We start from the raw sequence: 21532 nt of genomic DNA on the forward strand, positions 1-21532 counted from the left end.
GGACCCCGGGATGGGGACAGACACCCCCACAGAGCTGCGACCCCAGGGCTCACACGGGATTGAGCTGATCTGTATCAACCCCAAGGATTTCTGGAAGGGGGAATGGAGGCCCTGCTTTACCTCTGAATGATAAAAATTAAAGGAAAAAAATACATCCGGGGTTTTATTAACAGGGAAACAAACCAAAACCAGGGAGAACACAGCAAAATCCCAGCCAGAAACTGACCTCTGTTGTAAAAAAAATAATAACAAACATCTGGGAAACGAAAACTCGTGGTGGCTCTGGCTGTGGGATTTGTTGGGAATAACCCAAATTCTGCTGGAATCCAGTATGGGAGCCACCCAGGAGAGTGCAGGGAAGCAAAATCCTTCTGTGGTGGGAGCTGTGTGCCAGTGTCAGGCGATGAAATCCAGGGGCCTGTTGAATCCTCCTTTTCTGTTCATGTACTGCCTGGGCGAGGATGGAGCCAGAGTCAGCCCCAGGGAAATCGGGACAAAAACACCTGGGGGAGGCTGGGAACGGGGCTCAGCGGCTCCAATTCCCCATGGATTTGACCAAAAGAAGGGCAGGAAGGCTCCCAGCGAGGAGCTGCTCCAGAGGAGCCCAGGTTCCCATCAGAAAGGGAGCAGAATTGACAATCTGGGTGTTTTTTGGGAATAAACCAGGTGAACAGTTCGCTTCTCGCTGCTCTGATCCTGTCCAGGCCTCACTGGGCACATCCCACCTGCCCCTCACTCCTCAGCCTCCTGATTTCCCCATTCCCAGGGGGGTCTGGAGAACTCTCACCTCTGCTTTTGAGTCTAAACCTCACAAAATTGCTGTTTTCCCCAGGCCTGGAAGGCGGATCACGGTGAGACAGTGGCCACAGCCACCTCACAAAGCAAACCCCTCTTTCTACCCCAAAGCAGGGGACACACCTGTACTTCCTCTTCTGGGACACGTTGATGGCGTAGGCATTGGCAGCGCCGTCTACCTTCTTCCCCTGGGGAGAAACGTCCCAAAATCCCATGGATTATCCCCAAATAGGGCAGCTGACACTGCAGAGCCCCCGGAGCGGCGCTCACCTTGGTGGTATCGAACGAGGCAAAACCCATCATCTTCATCATCTCGATCTCCTCCTCTGTCTTGCCCTGCAAATCCTCCTCTGAGGGAAGAAAATCGTGGATTGAGCAAGCACGGATGTTGGCATTCCCAAAAATCCGGGTGTCCCTGGGCTGGTCCTGGCCCCACAGGGCACCTGGGGGTGCTCCAGGAGGAAAATCCCCCCCTCACCTGTGATCTGCCGCTCCTTCTTGGAGTCCTTGAGCTCCTTCTTCTCCTCATCCCGGCGCTCCTTGGGCCGCACTGGCGACGAGGAGCTGGAGCGGTGCCGGCGTGGGGACCTGCTGGGGCACACCAGCTGGGGCTGCAATTCCCACCTGGAATCCCCACCTGGAGCTCCTGCTGTCCCCACATCACCCAGGGTGCCCTCACCTAGCTGTCCCCACCCCACGCTGGCATCCCTGCCATCACCTGGTGTCCCTGCCCTCACCGGGATCATCCCTGACATCACCTGGATGTCTCCCCTCACCTGGATCATTCCTGACATCGCCTGGATGTCTCCCCTCACCTGGATCATCCCTGCCCTCACCTGGACAGTCCCCACCCTCACCTTAACAGTCCCTGCCCTCACCTGGATCGCCTCCGGTGTGGGGAGCGGGACCGGCTCCTCCTCCTGTCCCTGTCCCGGGACCGCGATCGCTCCCGCCGCCGCCTCTCCCTGTCCCGGGATGTGGAACGCGAGCGCCGGCGCTCTGCCCGGGGAAGGGTCAGCTGCTGCTCCCCTGCCCGCTTCCCGAAGGAAATCCCACAGAAAATCCCAGCGCAGAGCCCGGGACAGCCCTTCCCACCCTCCGGGACAGTTCTGGGCTCACGGACCCCTCTGGGCACCCCCAGGAGGGAAGGAGCAGCAGGAAAAATCTCCAGCTGGAGCGGGGGAATCATCCAGGGGGAAATCACCGGGGAGGATCAGCCAGGAGGGGGTGGTGGTCCCCAAAAACCTGAGCAAGACGGAGAGGGGTGGCAGGAGGAGAGGAAGAGGAGGAGAGGAGGAGAAGAAAATAAGGATGGGGAGGGGGAGAAGGAGGAAAAGGAGAAGAGGAACAGGAGAAGCCGAGGAGAAGGATGAGGAGGAAGAAGAGGAGGATGAGGGACGCAGTCTCTGCTCTCCCCCAGAGCGAGGAACCGGGGCCTCCCCTCCCTGGAGGGTCTCAGTCCCCCCTACCCCTGTCCCTTCCACCCGGATCTCCCGTGCCCCGTCCCCCGGCTTCTCCCTGACCTCCGCCGCCGTTTCCGTCCCTCCCTGGGTCCCCCCGGTGCCCCCTCACCCCGCCGCGGCGGTGACCGGGAGCGGCTGCGGCCCATGGCCGCCCCTCAGCCCCGCGCTGCTGCTCCCACGGCGCCGCCGGCCCGAGCGGGGCCGGGCCTGAGGAGACCGGGCCTGAGGGGACCCGGCCTGAGGGATCGGTCAGCACCGCATCGGGACGCACCGGCCCGGTCCCGCCGCTCGCCCTGAGAGCCCGCCCAGCCCGGAGCGCGAGGGGAGGGCCGGGAGGAAGAGGAGGGCAGGAAGGGGAGGGGAGGAAGGCGGGGCCGTCACCGTCACCCGCCGCAGGCCGCTGCTCGCTCTCGGCGCGCCCGGAGCGCTGTGGCCGGCCCGGCCCGGCCCTTCTCGGCCCCGTTTTTTTCCCGTTCACGGGCCGGTCCTTCCCTTCCCGGCCCTGTCCGGCGGGTGGAGCCGCATCCTCCGTTCGGGTCCCCGCGTTCAAGCAGGCGGGCGCGGCTCGGTGCCGGCCCGGCCCAGCCCGGAGCCCGAACGTGCCTGGGTTCGGTAGTGGGGGGGTTCAGGAGGGGCTTCTCTGAGAAGCTGCTGGAACCTTCCCGGTGTCCGGCACACCCACTGCCAGCGGCTCCGGGACATTTCTGTGAGGGCACTGAATGGGGGAGTCCCGTTCCTGACCCATGGCACCATGCCATCCTCACCCTGAGCCCTGTCCCATTCCCACTTCCACACCTGTCCCATCGTTCCTTTCCCATTCCCAGGCCCATCCCATTCCAGTCCCAATCCCATTCCCACCTCCATCCCCATTTCCATCCCATTCCCACCTCCATCTGCATCCACATCCATCCCCATTCGAATCCCAATCCCCATTCCCATTCCAATCTCCATTCCATCCCCATCCCTCGCCCCTCAGCCTCCAAGCGCTGCCGGGTGCCAAACACGGGGTTTATTTACACCGGCGTTCCACGAGCTCCCGGCCGCGATTGTCACACGCGGGGACACATGCCACACCCCGGCCTCCTCCAGTGACATTCCGGGGGCTCAACACCCACCCGGCCCCCGGGGCAGCCCCGGCTGGGAGGAGAGGTGCTGAGCCCTGCTGGACTCGCCCTTCTCCACTGCCAAGGTGGGATCTGCCTCTGTTTTCCAGCGGAGGTGCAGATGCAGAGGCCCCGGATCAGGGGTTTGCCCCCACCCTGAGCCTTGCTGGAGCAAGGGGAGGGGGAGGCAGGGAGGTGGGCTGGGGGAGTTAGCCCAGGGGTGGTCCAGGGATGTGATCTTGGCTCTGTTGCCCTCCATCATGGTGATGATGGTGGCACTGGAGCCTTCGTCCCTTTCTACCTGGAACTCCCCGGAATTTCATAGAGGGGGACCTCAATCCCGGGGTCCCCTGCAAAGCCAGTGGCCCTTGGGAAAAGGGGTGACAAAGGCCCTGGGGACAGACCTTCAGGGACAAAATCCCTCGGAAAGTCCCCGGGTTGGGCTGGGGGTGTGGCAGTGCTGTCATTCAGGAATTCCCCCCAGGTGTGACAGTGCTACCCCAGGGAGGTGACGTGGCTGTCTCTGCAGGCTCTGCTGCCCTGGCTCACCCAGTGGGAACAGGCCCAGGGACAAAAATGGCCTCAAAGAGCCTTAAAATCAGTGGCAGTGAGGAACAGCCCCCCTGGTGACAGGGTTTAGGGGCTCAGAGTATCCCCTCGGTGCCCCCCATCCTGCAGGAGTGGGATGGGGACCTCTGGGAAGACACTGGGCAGGGCAAAGGCTCTTCCCAAAATCCAGGTTCTGGCAAGATCCCTGCCTGGGCACTCTCTGCTGTATCCTGCACCCCCCATTACATGGGCTTCCTGCTCTTTCAGAGGGGATCCAACCCCCACGAGCTGTGAAAAGGTTTGAAACCACAGTGATGGCACATGGGAAAACCCTGCTGGGGTGGGGGAGCCCCAAACAGCGTTCTGGGGCATTCCAGACCTCCATGGATGCAGGAAGGCTCAGGGTGAGCACCCCAGGAAATGGGGGGAGGACGTGGGGCTGATCCCAGTGATTTATCCCCAAATCCCAGCGCTGGAAAGGCTGTGGGGAGCATCAGCATGTCTGGGGCTCATCCCGGGAAGGGGGTGGGCAGGAGGCTGTAACGCTGGGAAGGAAGGGAACGCCGGGAAGGATGGAAGTTGTGCTGGGAATCCAGAGCTGGGAAAAGCAGGGGGCCGGTGGGAACTGGCAGCGTGTGTTCATCCCGAAGTAGCACTTAGTGAGTGAGTTTTGCTCAGTTTTAAATAACACAGACAATTCCCGGAGGTGGGTTTTTTTTCCCTATTTTCCCAGGTGCAGGTCGTGCAGTGAGGCGGGGGCTTTTCCAGTGGTGGGAAACCCTGCTGCTCTTCCTCGGGTGTGGAAAACATGGGCTGGGAGTACCAGGAGAAGGGGACGAAGCGATTCTTGAGCCCAAGGAGAGGAAGATTACAGTCCAGAGAGGAAAAACCTCATCTCCTCCTTCAGGAACAGCAATCCCCCGCCTTCAGCTTGGGCCAGTTCTCCTGGCGAAGTGATGGACAGTTTTCCCTGGGGATGAAGCCAGCACCATTCCAGCAGAGCTTGAAACAGAAGGTGAAGAAAATAACCACGAAACACCCTTTTCTTCCTCAAATCAAGCAGATCTGGGCTCTAGTGGAGAAAATTCAACCCTTTTCGGCCCACGGTGGGAAGGGGCTGGAGCCCAGGAGGGAGAGGGGGGAGGGAGATGCAGTGGGAGTTTCCCCAAACGGGGACCACAGTCTCTCTGAGCTCGGTGACCGCCCCCAGAGGCGGGTGACAAGGGGGACGAGGTGCCTTGTGCCAGGAGGGCCCGGAAAACAGCTGGGTTCCGGGGCTTTTGGGCCGCGCCTCGGGGTCTCAGAGATCCCGGGGATCCCCGGGGTGGCCACGCGCGAGGCCTCGGGAGACTCAGGATTCGATCTTTTCCTTCTTTTTGCCTTTTTTCAGGAAAGATGGGGTCCGGAATTTCTTCTTCTTTTTGGAGGGTGATTTGGAGGGTGAACCGTCGGGGGACACGGGGTTGCTGGTCACTGTCTCCTTCTCCTTGGGGGCATCCTGGTCAGTGTTGGTGGTTGTCCGGTCTGTCCCCCCTTTTCCAAGGTTTTCCTCAGTGCTTTGCTCTTCATCTTTCCCGTTTACCACCACTGGTGGCTCCTTCTTGGCAGTGGAATCAGGGGGGGCTTGGCCACCATCGCCCTTCTTATCACCTTGGGAAGGGGAGAGGTAACAGGGAATTGGGGCAGCAGCACCAGTGTTGTGGGGGGGGTTTATCCCCGCAAATGTCCAGCGGGGCCTGGGCAGGAGCAGGATTGGGCCTCCACGAGCGGAGAACATTGGGATTTGATCCTGTCCTGCCTCAGGCACCACTTCCCTGAGCCCCCCCACCTCCCTGCGGGGCAAGCGATGTGGGATGGAGAGCCGGGAAGAGGCAGTAGGAGAAGCAGGAAGCAACAACAAGGAGGGATTCCCCAGGGGATTTCCTAAGGGATTTTCCCCGAGCAGGGCTGGAGACCGAAGATCCCCCCGAGCCCATGTCCCTCTTCCGGGGTGGCCTCTCCGTACTTACTACGGCGCCAGGGATTCGGGGATAACTCCTTGGGTGACAGGCACACGGGGAGGAAAGAGAAAGGAGATGTTGTGGAGACAGACAGACAGACGGACACCACGAGACACCATGGCAGAGCCAGCAGCCCCGAGCCGCGCCCCGGCACCCGCTGTGGTTCGGAACAGTGGTAACGCCACGCCCGCCGGAGCGTGGGGTCTGGGGTGGGGCACAGGGGTGTCCCCTCCACCCCACAAAGCCACCGGCAGATGCTCACGTCCTCCTACCATGATCCCCATCGGTGCCCAGCCCCTCTGGAGCGGGGTGGCAGCACAAGGTGACAGCAAGCTGCGTCTCAGCGTGGTTTGGCCACAGCCACCCTCGTCCCCCCAAGTCCTGCTGCTCACTGAGACCCCAGCCCTCGTTTTGGGGTGCTCGTCACCCCACTCACCCTCCGTGGGCTCCGCAGGCGCTGGGGGCTCAGGAGGGGGTGGCTCTGGTGGGGGAGCCCCGCTCTCCTCCACTGCCGCGTCCTTCTCACCTGCCACAGAGAGACACGCTGGCCCCAGGTCCCCTCAGCGCCACCCGGGGCACTTTGGGGGTGGTCTCTCCTACCCTGCAGGTGCTTCTTCCTCTCCACCTCCTGCTTGTACTCCTCCAGCTCCTGGTCCGTGAGCTGGCTGAAGGGGTTGGGGGGCTCTGGCTCGGGGGAAGCCTCTTCCCCACCCTCCTTGGACTCTGCATCCCCCAGGTGGCTCTCAGTGGACTGAAACAGACCCCCAGAGCGGTGTCACCCCCCCGGGGCAGTGTCAACCCCCCCTGGAGAGATGTCATCCCTCCAGAGTGGTGTCACACCCTCTGGAACTGTGTCAACAGCCCCACCCCAAGCATTGTCAGCCCCATTGGAGCAGTGTCCCCACCCCAGCAGTGTCCCCTCTGCCCTCGGGGCGGTGTCACTGCCCCAGACCTGTGGAATGCTGGGGAACCAGGGAAGGGCTGGGTGCTCTGGGCAGGGGCATGTGGGGTCGTGTGGGGTGTGGGACAGGTGGTGACATGGGGTGATATTGGCCTGGGGATACAGTGGGGACAGGGGGTGACACGGGGGGACAGGACTGTGTCTGGTGCCCAGCAATGACACTGCTCAGCAGCTGTGATTGGGGACACGGGGTGTCACGGGGCTGGGGACATGGGGTGACACAGGGTGACATGGGCTGTGGATGGGGCTAGGGATACAGGGTGGGGAGATGGGCTGGGGACACAGCGTGACACAGGCTGTGGGCCAGGCCTGGGGATGCAGGGTTAGGGACACAAGGGGACACAGGGTGACACGGGGTGTCTGTCAAAGGGCTGGGGACACGGGGTGACATGGGTGCCATACGGGGCTGCGGCTGGTCTCGGCGATGACGCTGGCCAGCAGCTGCGACTGGGGCCCCGCTGACTTCACGTCCTGGCGGTTTTGCTCGCGGATCTGTGAGGGAGGACGGGGCTAAATCCCCTTCCAAGGACAGGGCTAAGCCTCCCCGAGACCCCACTGTCCACCAGCCCAGCCCAGCCCACCTTGTTGCGCATCTCCAGCACCTCCTGCGGGTCCGTGTAGAGCGGCACGAACTGGTTGGGGTTCTCGATGCGGATGGGGGTCCCGCTGCTGCCCTTCTCCACTTCGTCCGCCCGCAGCCACTGCAAACCCAGGAACAGGGTTTTGGGAAGCAGGAGACCCCCAGGATAGAAAGGGGACCCCGACAAATGCAACTTGTATAGAGGGAAGACCCCAATAGTAGAGGGAAGCACCATAAATGCAAGGAGACCCCGATAAACACTCCTTGCATAGAAGGAAGACCTCACTAAATGCATCATACATAGAAGGGGGAGCTCAATAATAGAGGAAGATCCCAAAAAAAGCATCTTGTGTAGGGGACCTTGATAAACAGGTGTTACATGGAGGAAAGACCCCAATAAATGCATCTTGCACGAGGGAGAGACCCCAGTAATAGAGGGGAGACCCTTATAAATCTTGTGTAGAAGGGAGGCCCCCATAAAGGGGAGACCCCAATAAAAGCATTTTATATAGAGGAGAGACCCTGACAAATGTGGGGAGACCCCAAACAACACATCTTGTCTAGAGGGGAGACTGCAATAAATACATCTTATATGGAGTAGAGACCCTGATAATAAAGCAGAGACCCCAATAAATGCATCTTGCATAGAGGGAGACCCCAATAAACAAGGAATCCCCAATAAATGCATCTTGCACAGAGGGAAGACCCTGATAAAGCTGGTGGCACTCGGCCCTACGAGAATGGGGTGGTGGGATCTCAAAATAATCATTATTACAGGATGCAGGTGGTGCCTGGGTCTCCCTGCAGCCCAGATTTTAGCGGGATCCATAACCAGGACACCTCCACCTGCCTGGCTGTTGATCCCCAAGCCCCTGCTGCCCCCTCTGCCCCCTCACCGTGGTCTTTGTCCTCTGGGCGCCGGCGCTGCCCTGCGGCTCCTCGGCCAGGTTGACCCTGGTGTAGGTGTTGGGGGTGTTGAGCCACCTGGTCTTCTCCTTCTGCTGCTTCTGGGCGTGCTGGCGCAGGGCAGGGGTCCCGGCGGGCTCCTCCTCGAACACAAAGGCCGTCACGGTGGCGGGGATCAGCACGTCGCTCTTGGGCTTGCTCTTCTCCTGTACGAACGGGTAGCGGTACGTGTAGCCCGTGCGGTAGCCCTGGAAAAGCACAGAGAGGGGACTCAGGCACGTGGGGATAAACCGAGGGCTTGGGGGGGATTTTGTCACAGACAGGTAGAGATATTATCAAAGAAAAGATTTATAAGTTCCCATAAAGAAGAGTTAGAGGGATGAGAAAACAGCTAGCATGATAACCTATTTTAGTGAGAGAACCTTTTGCACCTGTATAAACTATAGGTCTGTCCCATGGGGTTCAGTGAACAAGGTATGTAAACATACCTAGAAAGAGAAAATTTGATTATATTCAATAGCCCTTACCAAGCAATGAACTGGGCTTCACTGCACTGCTGACCAATTAGGTTTAACCCAGTGCATTCTGATATTTCCTATAAAAATGTGAATAAAGAAGGGGCCTTTCCTGCATGAAGAAACTGAGTTTTGTCTGCTTTATCACAACCTGCTTTGGGATGGCTGGGGTGGGTTTTGGCGCTCACCAGGTTGTCCAGCATCCTCATGAGGGCCTCGAACTCGTGCTCGCCCAGGCGGCTCTTGTGCAGGGGCCCGAAGGTGGTGCCGGCACGGCGCACGGCGCCCAGTCCATGGGGCCCGTGCTGCTGCGCCCGCTCCAGCACAATCAGGTTCTCTGCGCCGCCCGCGCTCGCCAGCGCCGACACCTGCGGGGCACCGGGCACCGCTGGGCTGGGGACACCGGGGGACGGCCCCACGGCTGCCCCGGAGCCGGCGCTGGCACACGGGGGAGGAACAGCAGAGCGCTGGCACATCTCAGGGCATGGGGATGGAAATGAGGGGCTGAGAGCTGGAATAGCTCAGAGCATGGGGAGCAATGGGGCACAGAGCTGGCACAGCTCAGGGCATGGGGAGGGAAATGAGGGGCACAGAGCTGGCACAGGGGATGGAAACGAGGGGCACAGAGCTGGCACAGCTCACTGCCTGGGGCACTCTGGCTGAGCTGAGACTGGCACAGCTCAGGGCATGGTCACTGGGCTGGCTGCAGAGACCCAGCACAGCTCGTTGCATGCTCCCACGGCTGCCGGCCCCACCTGCAGCCCAGCACTCGCCCACGCACTCACCTGCACCTCGCAGGCCGCCTGCAGGTGGAAGATGCTGTAAAAAGCCTCCTCGGCAGTGTCCCCCAGCGCCAGCACGCCATGGTTCCGCAGCACCAGGATCTGCGGCGGGATGTCAGTGGGGCGGGCAGGGCACGGCGGGATGACCCTCGCGTCCCCCCAGGTGTCCCCTCACCTTGCAGGTAGGCCCGAGGCACTTCTGTAGCTCCACACGATCGGCCTCGTCCTCCACCTCCCCGCGGAAGTCGAAGTAGGCGACGTCCCCCAGGAGGAGAGCAGCGCGGGAGATGGGCAAGAGCCCGCAGCGCATGGCCGACACCTGGGCACGGGAGGGGGAACAGGGCAGGGGGCCAGGGAACCCCAAACTCCCCAAAAAAACTCCAACAGTCCCAAAAAATCAACAGCCTCCAAAAAAAAAAAAAAAAACCACCAACAGCCCCCCCCCCAAAAAAAACCACCAACAGCCCCAAAAAAACAACCCCTGCAAAAACCCCAACCCTTCCAAAACTTTCCAATGCCAACTCTTCCCAAACTCCTCTCCAAAAAAACCATAACCCCCCAAAAAATGTTCCCAAAAATCCCCAACCCCACAAACCCCTCCAAATCCCTCTGTAAGCAACTTCCTAAATTCCCCCAAACTCTCCACCTCCCAAACTCCAAAATCCCCCCCAAAAAATGAACTGCTGCCAAAGAACCCCAGCCCCCAAAACTCCCCATCACCCCAACACTTCATTTTGTCCCCAAAATGCTTCCAAATCCCCCAAACCCATTCAAACTCCCAAGGAACCTAAGTCCTTCTCAACCTCCCCCCCAAATCCCCAAGATCCCATTGTCCCCCCAAACCCCCCAAAACACCTTTCCACCCTCCCAAATCCCCCCCAAACCCAACCTCCCCCGAAAGCCCCCACATTCTCTAAACACCCTTCCACCCTCCCAAATCCCCCCAAACCCAACTTCCCCCAAAAGCCCCCACACTCTCCTAATTCCCAAGCCCCCCAAATCCTTCCAAACACCTTTCCACCCTCCCAAACCCCCCAAAAAGTCCCCACACTCCCTAAACACCCTTCAAATCCCTCCCAAATCCCCCCAAACCCCACCTCCCCCAAAAGCCCCCACATTCCCCTAACCCCCAAGCCCCCCCAAACCCCACTCCCCCCACGTCCCCCAGAGCCCGTTCCCCGGCGTACGGCGGCAGCGGCGGGGGTGTGCAGCCGCACGATGCAGCGGATGTCGGGGCGCGCCGCGTAGATCGCGGCATGCAGGCTGAAGCTGCGCGCGTCAGGGGCGAAGCCGGTGCTGCCCTGCTCCACCACGGCCCCCAGCACGTTCACCTTCACCTGGGGGGCACGGGGGGCTCAGGGGGCTGCTCCCCACCCCCAGGAAGCCCCGGGGAAGGAGGAGGGGGGCTCACCAGGCTGGCTGCTGTCACCTCGCTGCACGCCAGCCCCTGCGGGGCCACCAAGAAGTGCTCCTGCTCCTTGCTGACCCTTAGCTGCCGCGGGGGACAGGGTAGGGTGAGAAGCAGCCCCAAAAAAAATCCCCAAATCAACACCCCCGCAAAAGCCCCACTCCTCTCTGATGGCCCCTAAACCATTAAAAAAACTCCAAAACTGCCCCCCAAACCAACACCCTGAAGGAAACCAACAACAACCCCAAAACTCCACAAACTCCCCCCCAAAATTACCCACAAACCCTCAAAATCCCAGCCCACCTTGAATGTCCAAAATCCAAATCACCAACACCCCTCTAGGAACCCAACAGCTCCCAACTTTCCAAAATCTACCAAACCCCCCAAAATCCCACCAAAGAACCCCAATTCCTCAAGGCAACCCCAAATTCCCCCAAGGCAACCCCAGGCCCCCTATTTTTTTGGGGGAGAGCGCAGCATGTCCCAATTGTGCCCAGCCTGTACCAGTCGAGCAGGTACCAAAAGCCCTCTGAACCCCCAAAACAACCCCAAATCCCCCCAAGGCAACCCCAAATCCCCACATCCCGGTTTTGGGGTGCTCACGGTGACAGCAGCGTGTCCCAGCTGTGCCCAGCCATACAGGTCCAGCAGCCGGTGGATGCTGCCCACCTTGCAGCGCATCAGCCGCTCGCCCTTGGCCAGTGCTGGCCCCTCCGTCCCGTGCAGGTCATTGATGGGGGTGACCGACGCCAGCCCTGGGGATTGGGGACCCCCCGTCAGCCGTGGGACCCCGCAAACCACGGGGGGTTCAACAGGGGCAGAGGGTTGTGGGGATGGGTTTGGCGGCTGGCAAAATTTGGTGAACCCGAAGGTTTGCTGGACATCAAGGTTTGGTGGCCCCAAAAGATCTGGGGGTCCCCAGGGCACCAAAGGTTTGGTGGTCCCCCAGGTTTGATGGTCCCAAAGATTTGGTGGGCCTCAAAGGGTTTGGGGGATCCCAGGGATTTGGTGACACCCCAAGATCCCAAAGAGTTGATGTTTCCAAAGTTTTGGGAGTCCCTGAGATCCTTAAATTTGGTGGTAAATTTGGTTCCAAGGTTGCAAAGATTTGGTGTCCCCCAAGGTTTTGGGGCTTTTCCCACCCCACCCCTCGTCCCCAAAGAGCCCCACGTACCCATGGGGGAGGTGGGCAGGGCGGCGGGGGACGTGGTGGCCATGAAGTCGGCGATCTGCCGCAGCGCCCACACATGCGACGAGTTGTTCCCCTTCTTCATCTGCTCCTGGATCAGGCTCTCCAGCTCCTCCCGGAAGGACTGCGGCACGGGGACAAGGTGACAGCGTGCTAGGTGGCACCACCAGGGACATTGGGGCAGGGGCAGCACCACTGGCTGGGTGGCACTGGCAGTTTGGTGTCGGGGACACCATTGCTCTGGTGGCACCACCAGCTTGGTCACACAGTGACACCGTCAGCTTGGTGACACGGTGACGGTGGCACTGCTGGCTTGGTGCCAGCATCACCAGCTTGGTGGCAGCAACACTGCCAGCTCGGTGCCACAGTGGCGATGGTGGCACTGCCAGCTCGGTGGCACGGTGATGGTGGCATTACCATCCTGGTGTCAGTGCCACCGCTGGCTTGCTGGCACAGCGGCAGCAGCGGCGCTGGCAGCTCAGTGACAGCAGCGCCGCGGTGGCAGTGGCACTGCCAGGTGGGGACACGCACCACCGTGTGGTGACATCTGTTCGCTTGGGGACAGGAGGGATGGGGCGGGGACAACAAAGGATGGGGCCAGGGACAAGAAGGGGTTGGCGAGAGGAGGGACGGGATTTGGGCCGGGAGGGCTGGGGTGGGGGACGTGAAGGAAGAGGTTGGGAACACAAAGGACAGGTTTTGGGGACAGATGGGACAAGGCTGGGAACGTAAAGGAAGAGGCTGGGGATAGAAGGGACGGGTTTGGGACAGACGGACGGGGCTGGGGGCTCACCGGGCTCTGCAGGATCATTGTCACCCGCTTCTTCTGCTCCATGAGGTTGAAGTCCTGGCGCAGGTCCCCGGCCCCGCTCCGCGCCCGCAGGAACTCGGGGTCCTCCTGGGGGGGACAGCGCGGCCCGGGGCCGGGGGGCTCGGGCAGGGGCTCGGGGCTGGCGGCCGTGCTCATCCTGGGGACGCGGGGACACGCGGCGTCAGCGCCGGCACCCCCGGGGTACAGATTGGGGAGAAAGCACCGAAAACACGGAGCGGCTGCAGCCGGCAGATAAGGGCAGCGGGGACCCGCCCTGTCCAGGACGATGGGACAGCTTGGGGACATCGGGGAGGGGACATTGCCCGGGCTGTGTCACAGCTGAGAACGGGCACAGCTCAGCGCAGGGATAGAGCTGAGAACGGGCAAGCTCAGTGCAGGGATGGGAGCTGAGAACGGGCACAGCTCAGTATACCCATGGGAGCTGAGAACGGGCACAGGGCAGAGCACCCATGGGTGCTCCCCTACAACCCCAGGCTCAAATTGGGGTTACCCACTATGGGGGGCTCGGCTCCACTGTGCCGCCACAGGCGGGGATGGTTCCCGGCCCACCCCGTGGCCCGCAGACCCCAAAAGGACCCCGAAAAGGCCCCCCCCCAGTCTGCCCTCTCCTCCAGGTCACTGTCACCGAGCGCTGTAGGGATGCTGCTGCCAAGGGCCCCCCACAACACAGGGTGGGCCTGCTCCCCCAAATCCCGGGGGTGACCCCCATTTCCCCCCTCGCTCAGGGCAGAAGGGAACCCCCAGATTTTGGTGCTTGGAGCGCGCCTGTCTCACCGAGGCTGGGATAAATCCCGGGGGGCCGCGGTGACCCCCGGGCGCAGGGCCCGAGCAGCCCCCGGAGAAGGCGGGGGGGGGCTCTGGGGGGCTGGGCCGGGACGCCCCCGAGTGCCCCCTCCCAGCATCCCCCCCCCCCCAGCCTCCGCCCGCGCCGCGCCCAGCGCCGCTGCGGCAGCCGCAGGGCGGGGGGGGAGCGAAAACCGGGATGGAAACCGGGATGGAAATGGGATGGAAACCGGGATGGACTGGGGGGGCCGCAGCATCGCCCCCCCCCCCGCCCCGGGGGTGGCCATGGGGGAGGGATGGGTTCGGGTACCACCGAGGGATGAAGGCCTGGGATCGGGGGGAGGGGTGCGATGCAACCCTCCCCACACCTGCATGCAGCCAGCTGGGGGTGGGCTGAGGAAAGGGGGGGGGGTCACCCAGCCTCCCCCCAGCCTCCCCCAATCCCCCCTCCCCCGAGGGGTGCTGCGGCCGGGGGCTGCTGCCATCACCCACCTTCCTCCTCCTCCTCAGAGCATCCTGACAAAGGGCCGCCCCCCCCCGGCACACCACGCGTGTCCCCGCACCTCCCCCCGCCCCGCCCTCCCCCCCACCCCCCCGGGAACTCAATCCCTGCCAATAAACAAGGGGGGACCCCCAAACCCAGCGCTGGCACTTCCCGCAATCCCTTTTTATTGTGCAATTAAGTGGGTTCATATTAACGATCATCAATAAGCCCTTACCTTGGGGGGGGGGAGGAGCTAATTACTAATTACAATTTCATAAAGAAATTAATTACAGCTCTGCCCCCCCCAACCTCTGCCTTTTAGGGGTGGCAAGCCTCCTGCCCCCCCCCCAGTTTTGGGGTGAGGGTTTCATGGGGTGCAGGGTTCCAGGACAGGAGCGTGACCCCAAAAATGGGGGCTGGAGCCTTGAACTCGGCCTTTGGGGGAGATCCCCCCACTCCAGGCCCCCCACCGGGCTTCTTGGGGCATCAGGAAAAACCTGGGAAAAAAAAAAAAAAAAAAAAAAAAAAAAAAAAAGGTTTTCCTCACCTTTGGATTATTTTGGGGGAAAAGGTGATCCCAAGCTTCCCTTGTTTGTGTCGGTGCTCCCCCAAACCTGGACCGCATGGGTGACCCCAAAAAGTTTTTACCCCCCCCAGGTGCCCCCAAACCACCAGGGGGTCCCCAAGGTGATCCCTGAGCTGATGCACCCCCAAATTCCCGGGGTGTTCCCCCAAATTCCCGGGGTGTTCCACCCCCCCCACTCACCGTCCCCCCCCTTCAGCAGCGCCCCAGGCTGGGGGGGTCCCCACGGGCACGGGGGTGCACGGCCAGGCTCAGGGTGCCCCCCTGCAGTGCCCCCCAACTCCTGCTCAGTGCTGAGCTCCTGGGAAAAGGGGAATAAAAAAAAAAAATCAGAATTGGCCCCAATAATAACAACCCCCCATAATAAATCAATTTAATTATTAAATTAATTCCAGCCTCAAGCAGGAAAATCCCCACCAGGACCCCAAATTATAGGGGGGTTGTGGGTCAGTTTTGGGGCCTACCCTCAATAATAATTCGAATTAATTTTTTAATTTTTAAATTAATTCTGACCTGAAAAATGAGAATAAAAATCCCCCAAAGGCCACTTTATAGGGGGTCAGTTTTAAGGTCCCTCCTCAAATAATAATTCAATTAAATTTTGATAATTAAATTAATTCCAAGCTGAAAAATATCAAGAAAAATCCCATAAGCCTCCCCAAACCCCAACATTATAGGGGAGTTTGGAAATGGAGGGTCAGTTTTGGGGTCCCCCTATGCTGGAGGTCAGTTTTGGGATGTTCCCCCCCAAAAACTACATTTATTCTTAACCTTAAACTGAATTCCAAACTAAAAAAAGCAGCAGAAACTGGAAGAAATCTGTCCCCCCTCCATGTACCCATCCCCAACCAGCCCCCCAAAATTCCAGTTCTAAGGGGGTTTGGAGCCCAGGAGTCAGTTTTGGGTTGCCCCACAAAAACCTAACGACTAAAAATAAACTGAATTATTGATTCCACGATGAAAAACAGCAACAAAATCTCCGTCAGCCACCCAAAATCCCACAACATTTTGGGGGGGGGGGTGTTTGAGGGGTCAATTTTGGGGTACCCACCTGGCAGCCCCGCAGCAGTGGGTGTTTTGGGGTCAGTTTTAGGGTCACACCTGGCAGTACTGCAGCAGTGGGTGTTTCAGGGGTTTAGGGGCAGGTTTGTGGTCAGGTTTAGGGTGAGTTTTGGGGTCGCACCTAGCAGTCCCACAGCGCCCCCCGCAGCAGCGGGCATTTTTGGGAGGTTTAGAGTCAGGTTTGGGGTAGTGTATGGGGTCAGTTTTTGGGTCGCACATGTCAGTCCCACAGCACCCGGATGTTTCAGGGGTTTGAGGTCAGATTTAGGTCAGTTTTGGGGTCACATCTGGCAGTTCCACAGCAGTGGGTATTTCAGGGCGTTTAGGGGCAGGTTTGGGGTCAGTTTCAGGGTCGCACCTGGCAGTCCCGCAGCACCGCCTGCAGTAGTGGGTATTTCAGGGGGTTTAGGGACAGGTTGGGGGTCGGGTTTAGGGTCAGGTTTGGGGTCGCACCCGGCAGTCCCGCAGCACCCCCCGCAGTAGTGGTTATTTCAGGGGGTTTAGGGGCAGGTTTGGGGTCGCACCTGGCAGTCCCGCAGCACCCCCCGCAGCAGGCGGATGTACTGCGCCGCCGCCCGCAGCGTGTCTGCCTTGCTGGGCCGGCGGTCCCGCGGCACCAGCGGCACCAGGGTCCGCAGCTGGGAGAAGCCACTGTTGAGGTTCCGGATCTGCGGGACACAGGGATCCGGCCAGAGACCGAGGGGACCCCAAAGGGACCGCCGGTTAGAGACCCCAAAAGAGCCCCAGTTAGAGACCCCAAAGGGTCCCCAGTCACAGACCCCCATTAGAGACCGAGGGGGGATCCCCAGTTTACCCCAAGAGCCCCGAGTTAGACCAGGATCCCCCCAGGATCAAACTGGGATCTCTCAAGATCAAACTGGGACCACGCCCAGGATTCAGCTGGGCTCAACAGGATTAAACCAGACCCGGCCATAACCAAAATCGGGGTCCCCTCCCGAATTAAATGCCACCCTGGGACTGAACTGCCCCCCGAAGATTAACGTGGGTCCCTCACAGAATCAAACTGGGGTCTCCAGGATTAAACTGGGACCTTTAAATTAGGATTAAACTGGGCTAACCAGGACTAAACACAACTCTCCCACAATTAAACTGAAACCTCAGAATTCAACTGACCCCAGGACTAAACCGACCAACACAGAATTAAACCAGGCCCTCCTAAAACTCAACTGGCCCCCTCAGGATCAAACCTACCCCTCAAATGCAAAGTCCCCCCCATGTCCCTCCGATATGACCCAGCCCCGGGGGGGGTTTGGGGGTCCAGCGGATTTTGGGGTCACTCACCCTCTCCCTCTCCTTGGCATTGGCCGCCTGCCGCCGCTCCAGCACCTCGGCCAGGTCGCCCGTGGGCTCGTAGCCCCCGGCGGGGCCACGCCGCAGGCGGGCAATGGTGGCCGGCTGGGGCAGAGGCCCAAAGTGCTGGCTCAGGAGCCCCTCCAGCACCTCAGGGGGCGGCGTGGGCTGCAGAACCCCCGGGACCCCCGAGGCCTGCGGGACCCCCGCGGGCTCCGGGGCCCCCAAGACCTCCAATGGCTTCGGGACCCCTGAGGGCTCGGGGACCCCCGGGGGATCTGGACCCCTTGAGGGCTCGGGGACCCCTGAGGTCTCTGAAACCCCTGAGGGCTCCAGGGCCTCCGGCCACGCCCCAGCTCTGCTGGGCTCGCCCATCCCACAGAAGGAGCAAAGCTACACCCACCGACCTGACACAAAAAAGGGGCAATGGGGGGGGGGGAAGAGAAAAGGGCCCTTAAATAGCCGGGACCAAACGAGGCACAGGTGGAACCCGTCTGGGCCTGACGAGCTCTGGCTATGCCTTGGTTTCCTCACACAATGTCCCGGCCTGGTACCCCCAAAATCCTGACCCCTGGCTGTGCCTCAGTTTCCTCATCCACCATCCCAAAATGCTGATCTCTGGCTGTGCCTCAGTTTCCCCATCCACCATCCCAAAATCCTGATCTCTGGCTATGCCTCAGTTGTCCCCATTCACCATCCCAAAATGCTGATCCCTGGCTGTGCCTCAGTTTCCTCATGCACCATTCCAAAATGCTGATCCCTGGCTGTGCTTCAGTTTCCTCATGCACCATCCCAAAATGCTGATCCCTACCTGTGCCTCAGTTTCCCCATCCACCATCCCAAAATCCTGATCTCTGGCTGTGCCTCAGTTTCCTCATCCACTGTTCCAAAATGCTGATCCCTGTCTGTGCCTCAGCTGTCCCCTCTTGCCATCCCACCCTGGTATCCACAAAGCCCTGAGCCCCAGAAAGGCCCCCCAAAATGGGCTGCGGGATATTTGGGGTCCTGTCACCGACGGGCACCTGGATTCGCTGCAGAAGGGAGAGGGTGGGTTTGGGAGACTTCGTGTGTTCCTAAAAGCACTTTTGGGTGGGAAAGCAGAAAGAAGAGGTTCCATGACGCCCGGCCTGGCTCAGCAGGTGGCAGTGTTAGTCCCCGGTATGCTGCAAAACTCGGGGAGGCTGGAAATAAAAACGGCAAAACCGCCCTTTTTCCGCCAAAAAAAAAACCCAGGTCACTTCGGGTTATCCGCCCTGGGGGGAACCTCCTCGCAGTCCTGGCATGGATTTCCCCTCCCTGAGCCCTCCAAGGGGCTCACCCGGGTGTTCCTGGGGGATCTGGGGGCTCCAGCGGGTGCTCTGAGGTGAATGTGGGGCATGGACGTGTCCTATGTGCAGGGCTGGGGCTGCCCTGCCTCAGTTTCCCCAGACCTGGAAGCACCTGGACACCATCCCCAGCAGCTCCGGGATCCTGGAGGTTCCTTCTGTGTCCATAAGGAGAGTGAGAGTGCAGAGCAAACTCTAAAGAAATCCAAAAATGACCCTAAAATGAGAGGCACCTGGAAGCTAATTGAGGTTTTTCCCTAAGAATTTAGAAAATCCCAATTTTCCTCTCTTTAATGCTCCGTAATGAGCTTCCCTGTCCCACAGCAGGCTCTGGATAATCCCATTTTCCCTGCCCCGGTCTGGGCATAATTCTGGCATCTGACAAATTAATCTGAAGGCAGGGAGGTGTAAAGTCACCCCAAAAATGGGTCCGTACCCAGCTTCTCACCTGGGATCGCCCCTGGGAGCATCTGAGGGGGGTCGAACCCCCCAGCTAGGGTTTGGGAAAAACTGGGAAACGCCCCAAGTTCAGCAGAGGGGGATTAAATATTGAGGGGAAAATGAGGGGCAGGGGTGGAGAAAGGGGCTGGCAGAAATGGGGTTTGCAGGGGTGGCAGTTTTAGGGATTACAATAATTAGCATTTGGGGTTATTTGGGATCATGGTTTTAAGGGGTCACAGTTATTAGTGGCCTCGTTTTAGGGGTCACGGTTATTGGGATTTGGGGTTATTAGGGGACACACTTATTAGGGGTCACTGTTAATAGGCTTTGGGGTTATTAGGTGTTTTAGGGGTTACAATAGGGGTCGCAGTTTTAGGGGTTACAATGATTAGCATTTGGGGTTTTTAGGGATCGTGAGTTTAAGGGGTAACAGCTGTTAGGGCTCACGTTTTTAATGCGTCGCTATTTTTTGGGGTCACTGTTATTAGGGACCTCATTTCTCAGGGGTTGTGTTTTGGGAACGCCCATTGGGAACGCGGTTTTCCACCCCTCCAAGCTCAGTTTTCCCTCCCGTTTCCCCTCTCCGAGTTCGGGCAGGGCTGGAAGCAGCTCCCAGGCTCCATCCCAGGATGCTCCCTAAATCCAGGGCTCTCCGCCCCCCACCCCACCCACCCCGACGCCAATGACCCATCGAGGATCTGACATTTGACACCGAGACTGGAAAGGCGACCCGCGGGTTTCCAGTTTCCTGCTGGGATGGCCTGGGAAGGTCAGGGGAAGGGGACGGTGCCAGGGCTAATCTGGGCCCGGGGCAGCTGTTGGCACGGGATTAAACCCAGTCTTTCCTGGCACGATCCCAAATGCCCTGGGAGTGTTCGGTCCCTGCCAGGGCTGCCAGCCTCGTGCCAGCCTCGTGGTGCCCGGATGAAATGATAAAATATTTTATGGAGTAAAATATTCCAAGGGTCCCAAATGTCCCAAGAGTGTTCGGTGCCTGCCAGGGCTGCCAGCCTCGTGGTGCCCGGATGAAATGATAAAATATTTTATGGAGTAAAATATTCCAAGGGGATTTATGGAGATGTGGTAACCCCTGTGGCCTCTTCCACTTCCCCATCCTCCTCCTCCTCCTCCTCCTCCTCCTCCTCCTCCTCCTCCTCCTCCTCCTCGTGCTGCCAGGCACATTCCAGGGCACCTGCTCTGCTGGCATGTGTCCTGGAACCTCGGGCATCGTTCACAGCCTGCTCCTTGAGCTCCCCAAGGGCCCAGCCAGGGTTGGCACCGGGATCCCCATCCCGTTTCCAGTGCGTTCTGGGTGCCCAGGGGTGAGAAATGCGGGAGAGCAGGTATCCACGTGGACAGGGAGGCTCCTGGAAAACTTTTGTCCTGTCGTTAAAGCCATGAAATGCTCCTGCCTGCTGCTGTCCGTGCTGCTGGTGGCATCAGCACCGCAATATCCCAGTGCCCTGATGTGAGACAGAGATCTCTCCTGCCTCAGTTTCCCCAGCTCACCCAGAGGGCTATAGGGATATTTGGGAGGGAATTCCAGAGGCTGCGTTTGCCCCTAAACTCAGCCCTGGGGTTGATGCTGTAGGATTTGCGGCCGGGTGGGTTCCCAGTGCAACACCCGGGGGTCCAAGGGACACCCTGGGGACATCCTGGGGGACATCCCGGGGGATATCCCAGGGGCCATCCTGCCGCAGCCCGGGCGCAGCCCTCCTTGTGAAGGGATTATTTATCCCCCTTTTGTGCTGAAGAGCAGGAGGTGGGAATTGTCCCGGCCACCCACCGAGATTCCCGGGGGTCCCCGGTCTTACCCCGCCCGGGTTATCCCTCAGGCGGGAGGCACAATCAAGGGATTTATTGGCACGGAGGATTCAGGCAGGCATCGCTTGGATCCCCTCCACCCCACCCAGCATCCCGGGGGGATGTTAAACCATTCTGGCTTGGTAAAATCCAAATAATGACTAAAATCCCCCTGGGGCTGGCGGGAGGGAGTAAATCCGGGACGAGCAGCGATGCCCCCACGCTCATCTCCCACCATCCAGCGCTCGCCGTTCAGTGATTCTCTCACTCCTGGAGGTTCCCGGGAAGAGGATCCGGGGCCGGCGGGCCGGGGCCGCTGCTGCCCGGCCGGAGCGGGATGAACAAAGGTGGCTCTGTCCGTGCGGGTGAAGGAGCTTTTGTGAGAGCTGAGCTGCGGGCGGCAGAGGAACGATCCCAGCCCGGAGCAGCCGGAGTTTCCCCGTGCGAGAGCAGAGGAATTTTTGGAGCTAAAAGAAGTTTCCACTGGATGAAGGCGCTGCCAAAGCCCCATCATGAGGCAGGTGGGTGCGGGGACTGCTCGGGGTGGGGGTCCCCTGTCCCAGGGTCCGGGTGAGCCCTGGGCTGTCACCGGTGGCCATGTGCCCTGGGAATGGGATGGGATGGGGACAGGGATCAGGATGGGGTCGAAGTGGGAAC

The 21532-nt window shown here is 60.0% G+C and overlaps 3 protein-coding genes across 4 annotated transcripts; all 3 read right to left on the bottom strand.

Annotated features, from left to right (window-relative positions):
• Positions 1-136: 136 nt before the first annotated feature.
• Positions 137-2852, bottom strand: SNRNP27 (small nuclear ribonucleoprotein U4/U6.U5 subunit 27). 2 transcript variants are annotated; one of them, XM_053966419.1, is made up of 6 exons: positions 2368-2852; positions 1674-1794; positions 1274-1386; positions 1066-1145; positions 919-983; positions 137-451 (listed from the first exon to the last, which is right to left on the bottom strand). In XM_053966419.1, the coding sequence occupies exons 1-6, from the start codon at positions 2402-2404 to the stop codon at positions 397-399; spliced, it is 471 nt and encodes a 156-aa protein (XP_053822394.1). In that variant the 5' UTR covers positions 2405-2852; the 3' UTR covers positions 137-396. The 2 variants fall into 2 exon arrangements, with proteins under 2 accessions (XP_053822394.1, XP_053822395.1); XM_053966420.1 differs by having other exon boundaries at positions 1274-1383; positions 2368-2835.
• A 580-nt stretch (positions 2853-3432) lies between these two features.
• On the bottom strand, positions 3433-14420 carry ADD2 (adducin 2). The gene is made up of 15 exons (XM_053966369.1): positions 14359-14420; positions 13045-13219; positions 12237-12375; positions 11666-11817; positions 11066-11146; positions 10842-10991; positions 9830-9973; positions 9658-9756; positions 9061-9240; positions 8348-8605; positions 7453-7572; positions 7274-7363; positions 6511-6661; positions 6347-6436; positions 3433-5560 (listed from the first exon to the last, which is right to left on the bottom strand). The coding sequence occupies exons 2-15, from the start codon at positions 13216-13218 to the stop codon at positions 5262-5264; spliced, it is 2127 nt and encodes a 708-aa protein (XP_053822344.1). The 5' UTR covers position 13219; positions 14359-14420; the 3' UTR covers positions 3433-5261.
• A 118-nt stretch (positions 14421-14538) lies between these two features.
• FIGLA (folliculogenesis specific bHLH transcription factor) lies at positions 14539-17681 on the bottom strand. Its single transcript, XM_053966271.1, has 3 exons — positions 17298-17681; positions 16520-16663; positions 14539-14847 (listed from the first exon to the last, which is right to left on the bottom strand). Exons 1-3 carry the CDS (start codon positions 17679-17681, stop codon positions 14638-14640), a joined length of 738 nt encoding a protein of 245 aa, XP_053822246.1. The 3' UTR covers positions 14539-14637.
• Between the last annotated feature and the right edge of the window lie 3851 nt (positions 17682-21532).

The sequence above is a fragment of the Vidua chalybeata genome, chromosome 28 (assembly GCF_026979565.1).
Source record: "Vidua chalybeata isolate OUT-0048 chromosome 28, bVidCha1 merged haplotype, whole genome shotgun sequence".
Classification (NCBI taxonomy): Eukaryota; Metazoa; Chordata; class Aves; order Passeriformes; family Viduidae; genus Vidua; species Vidua chalybeata.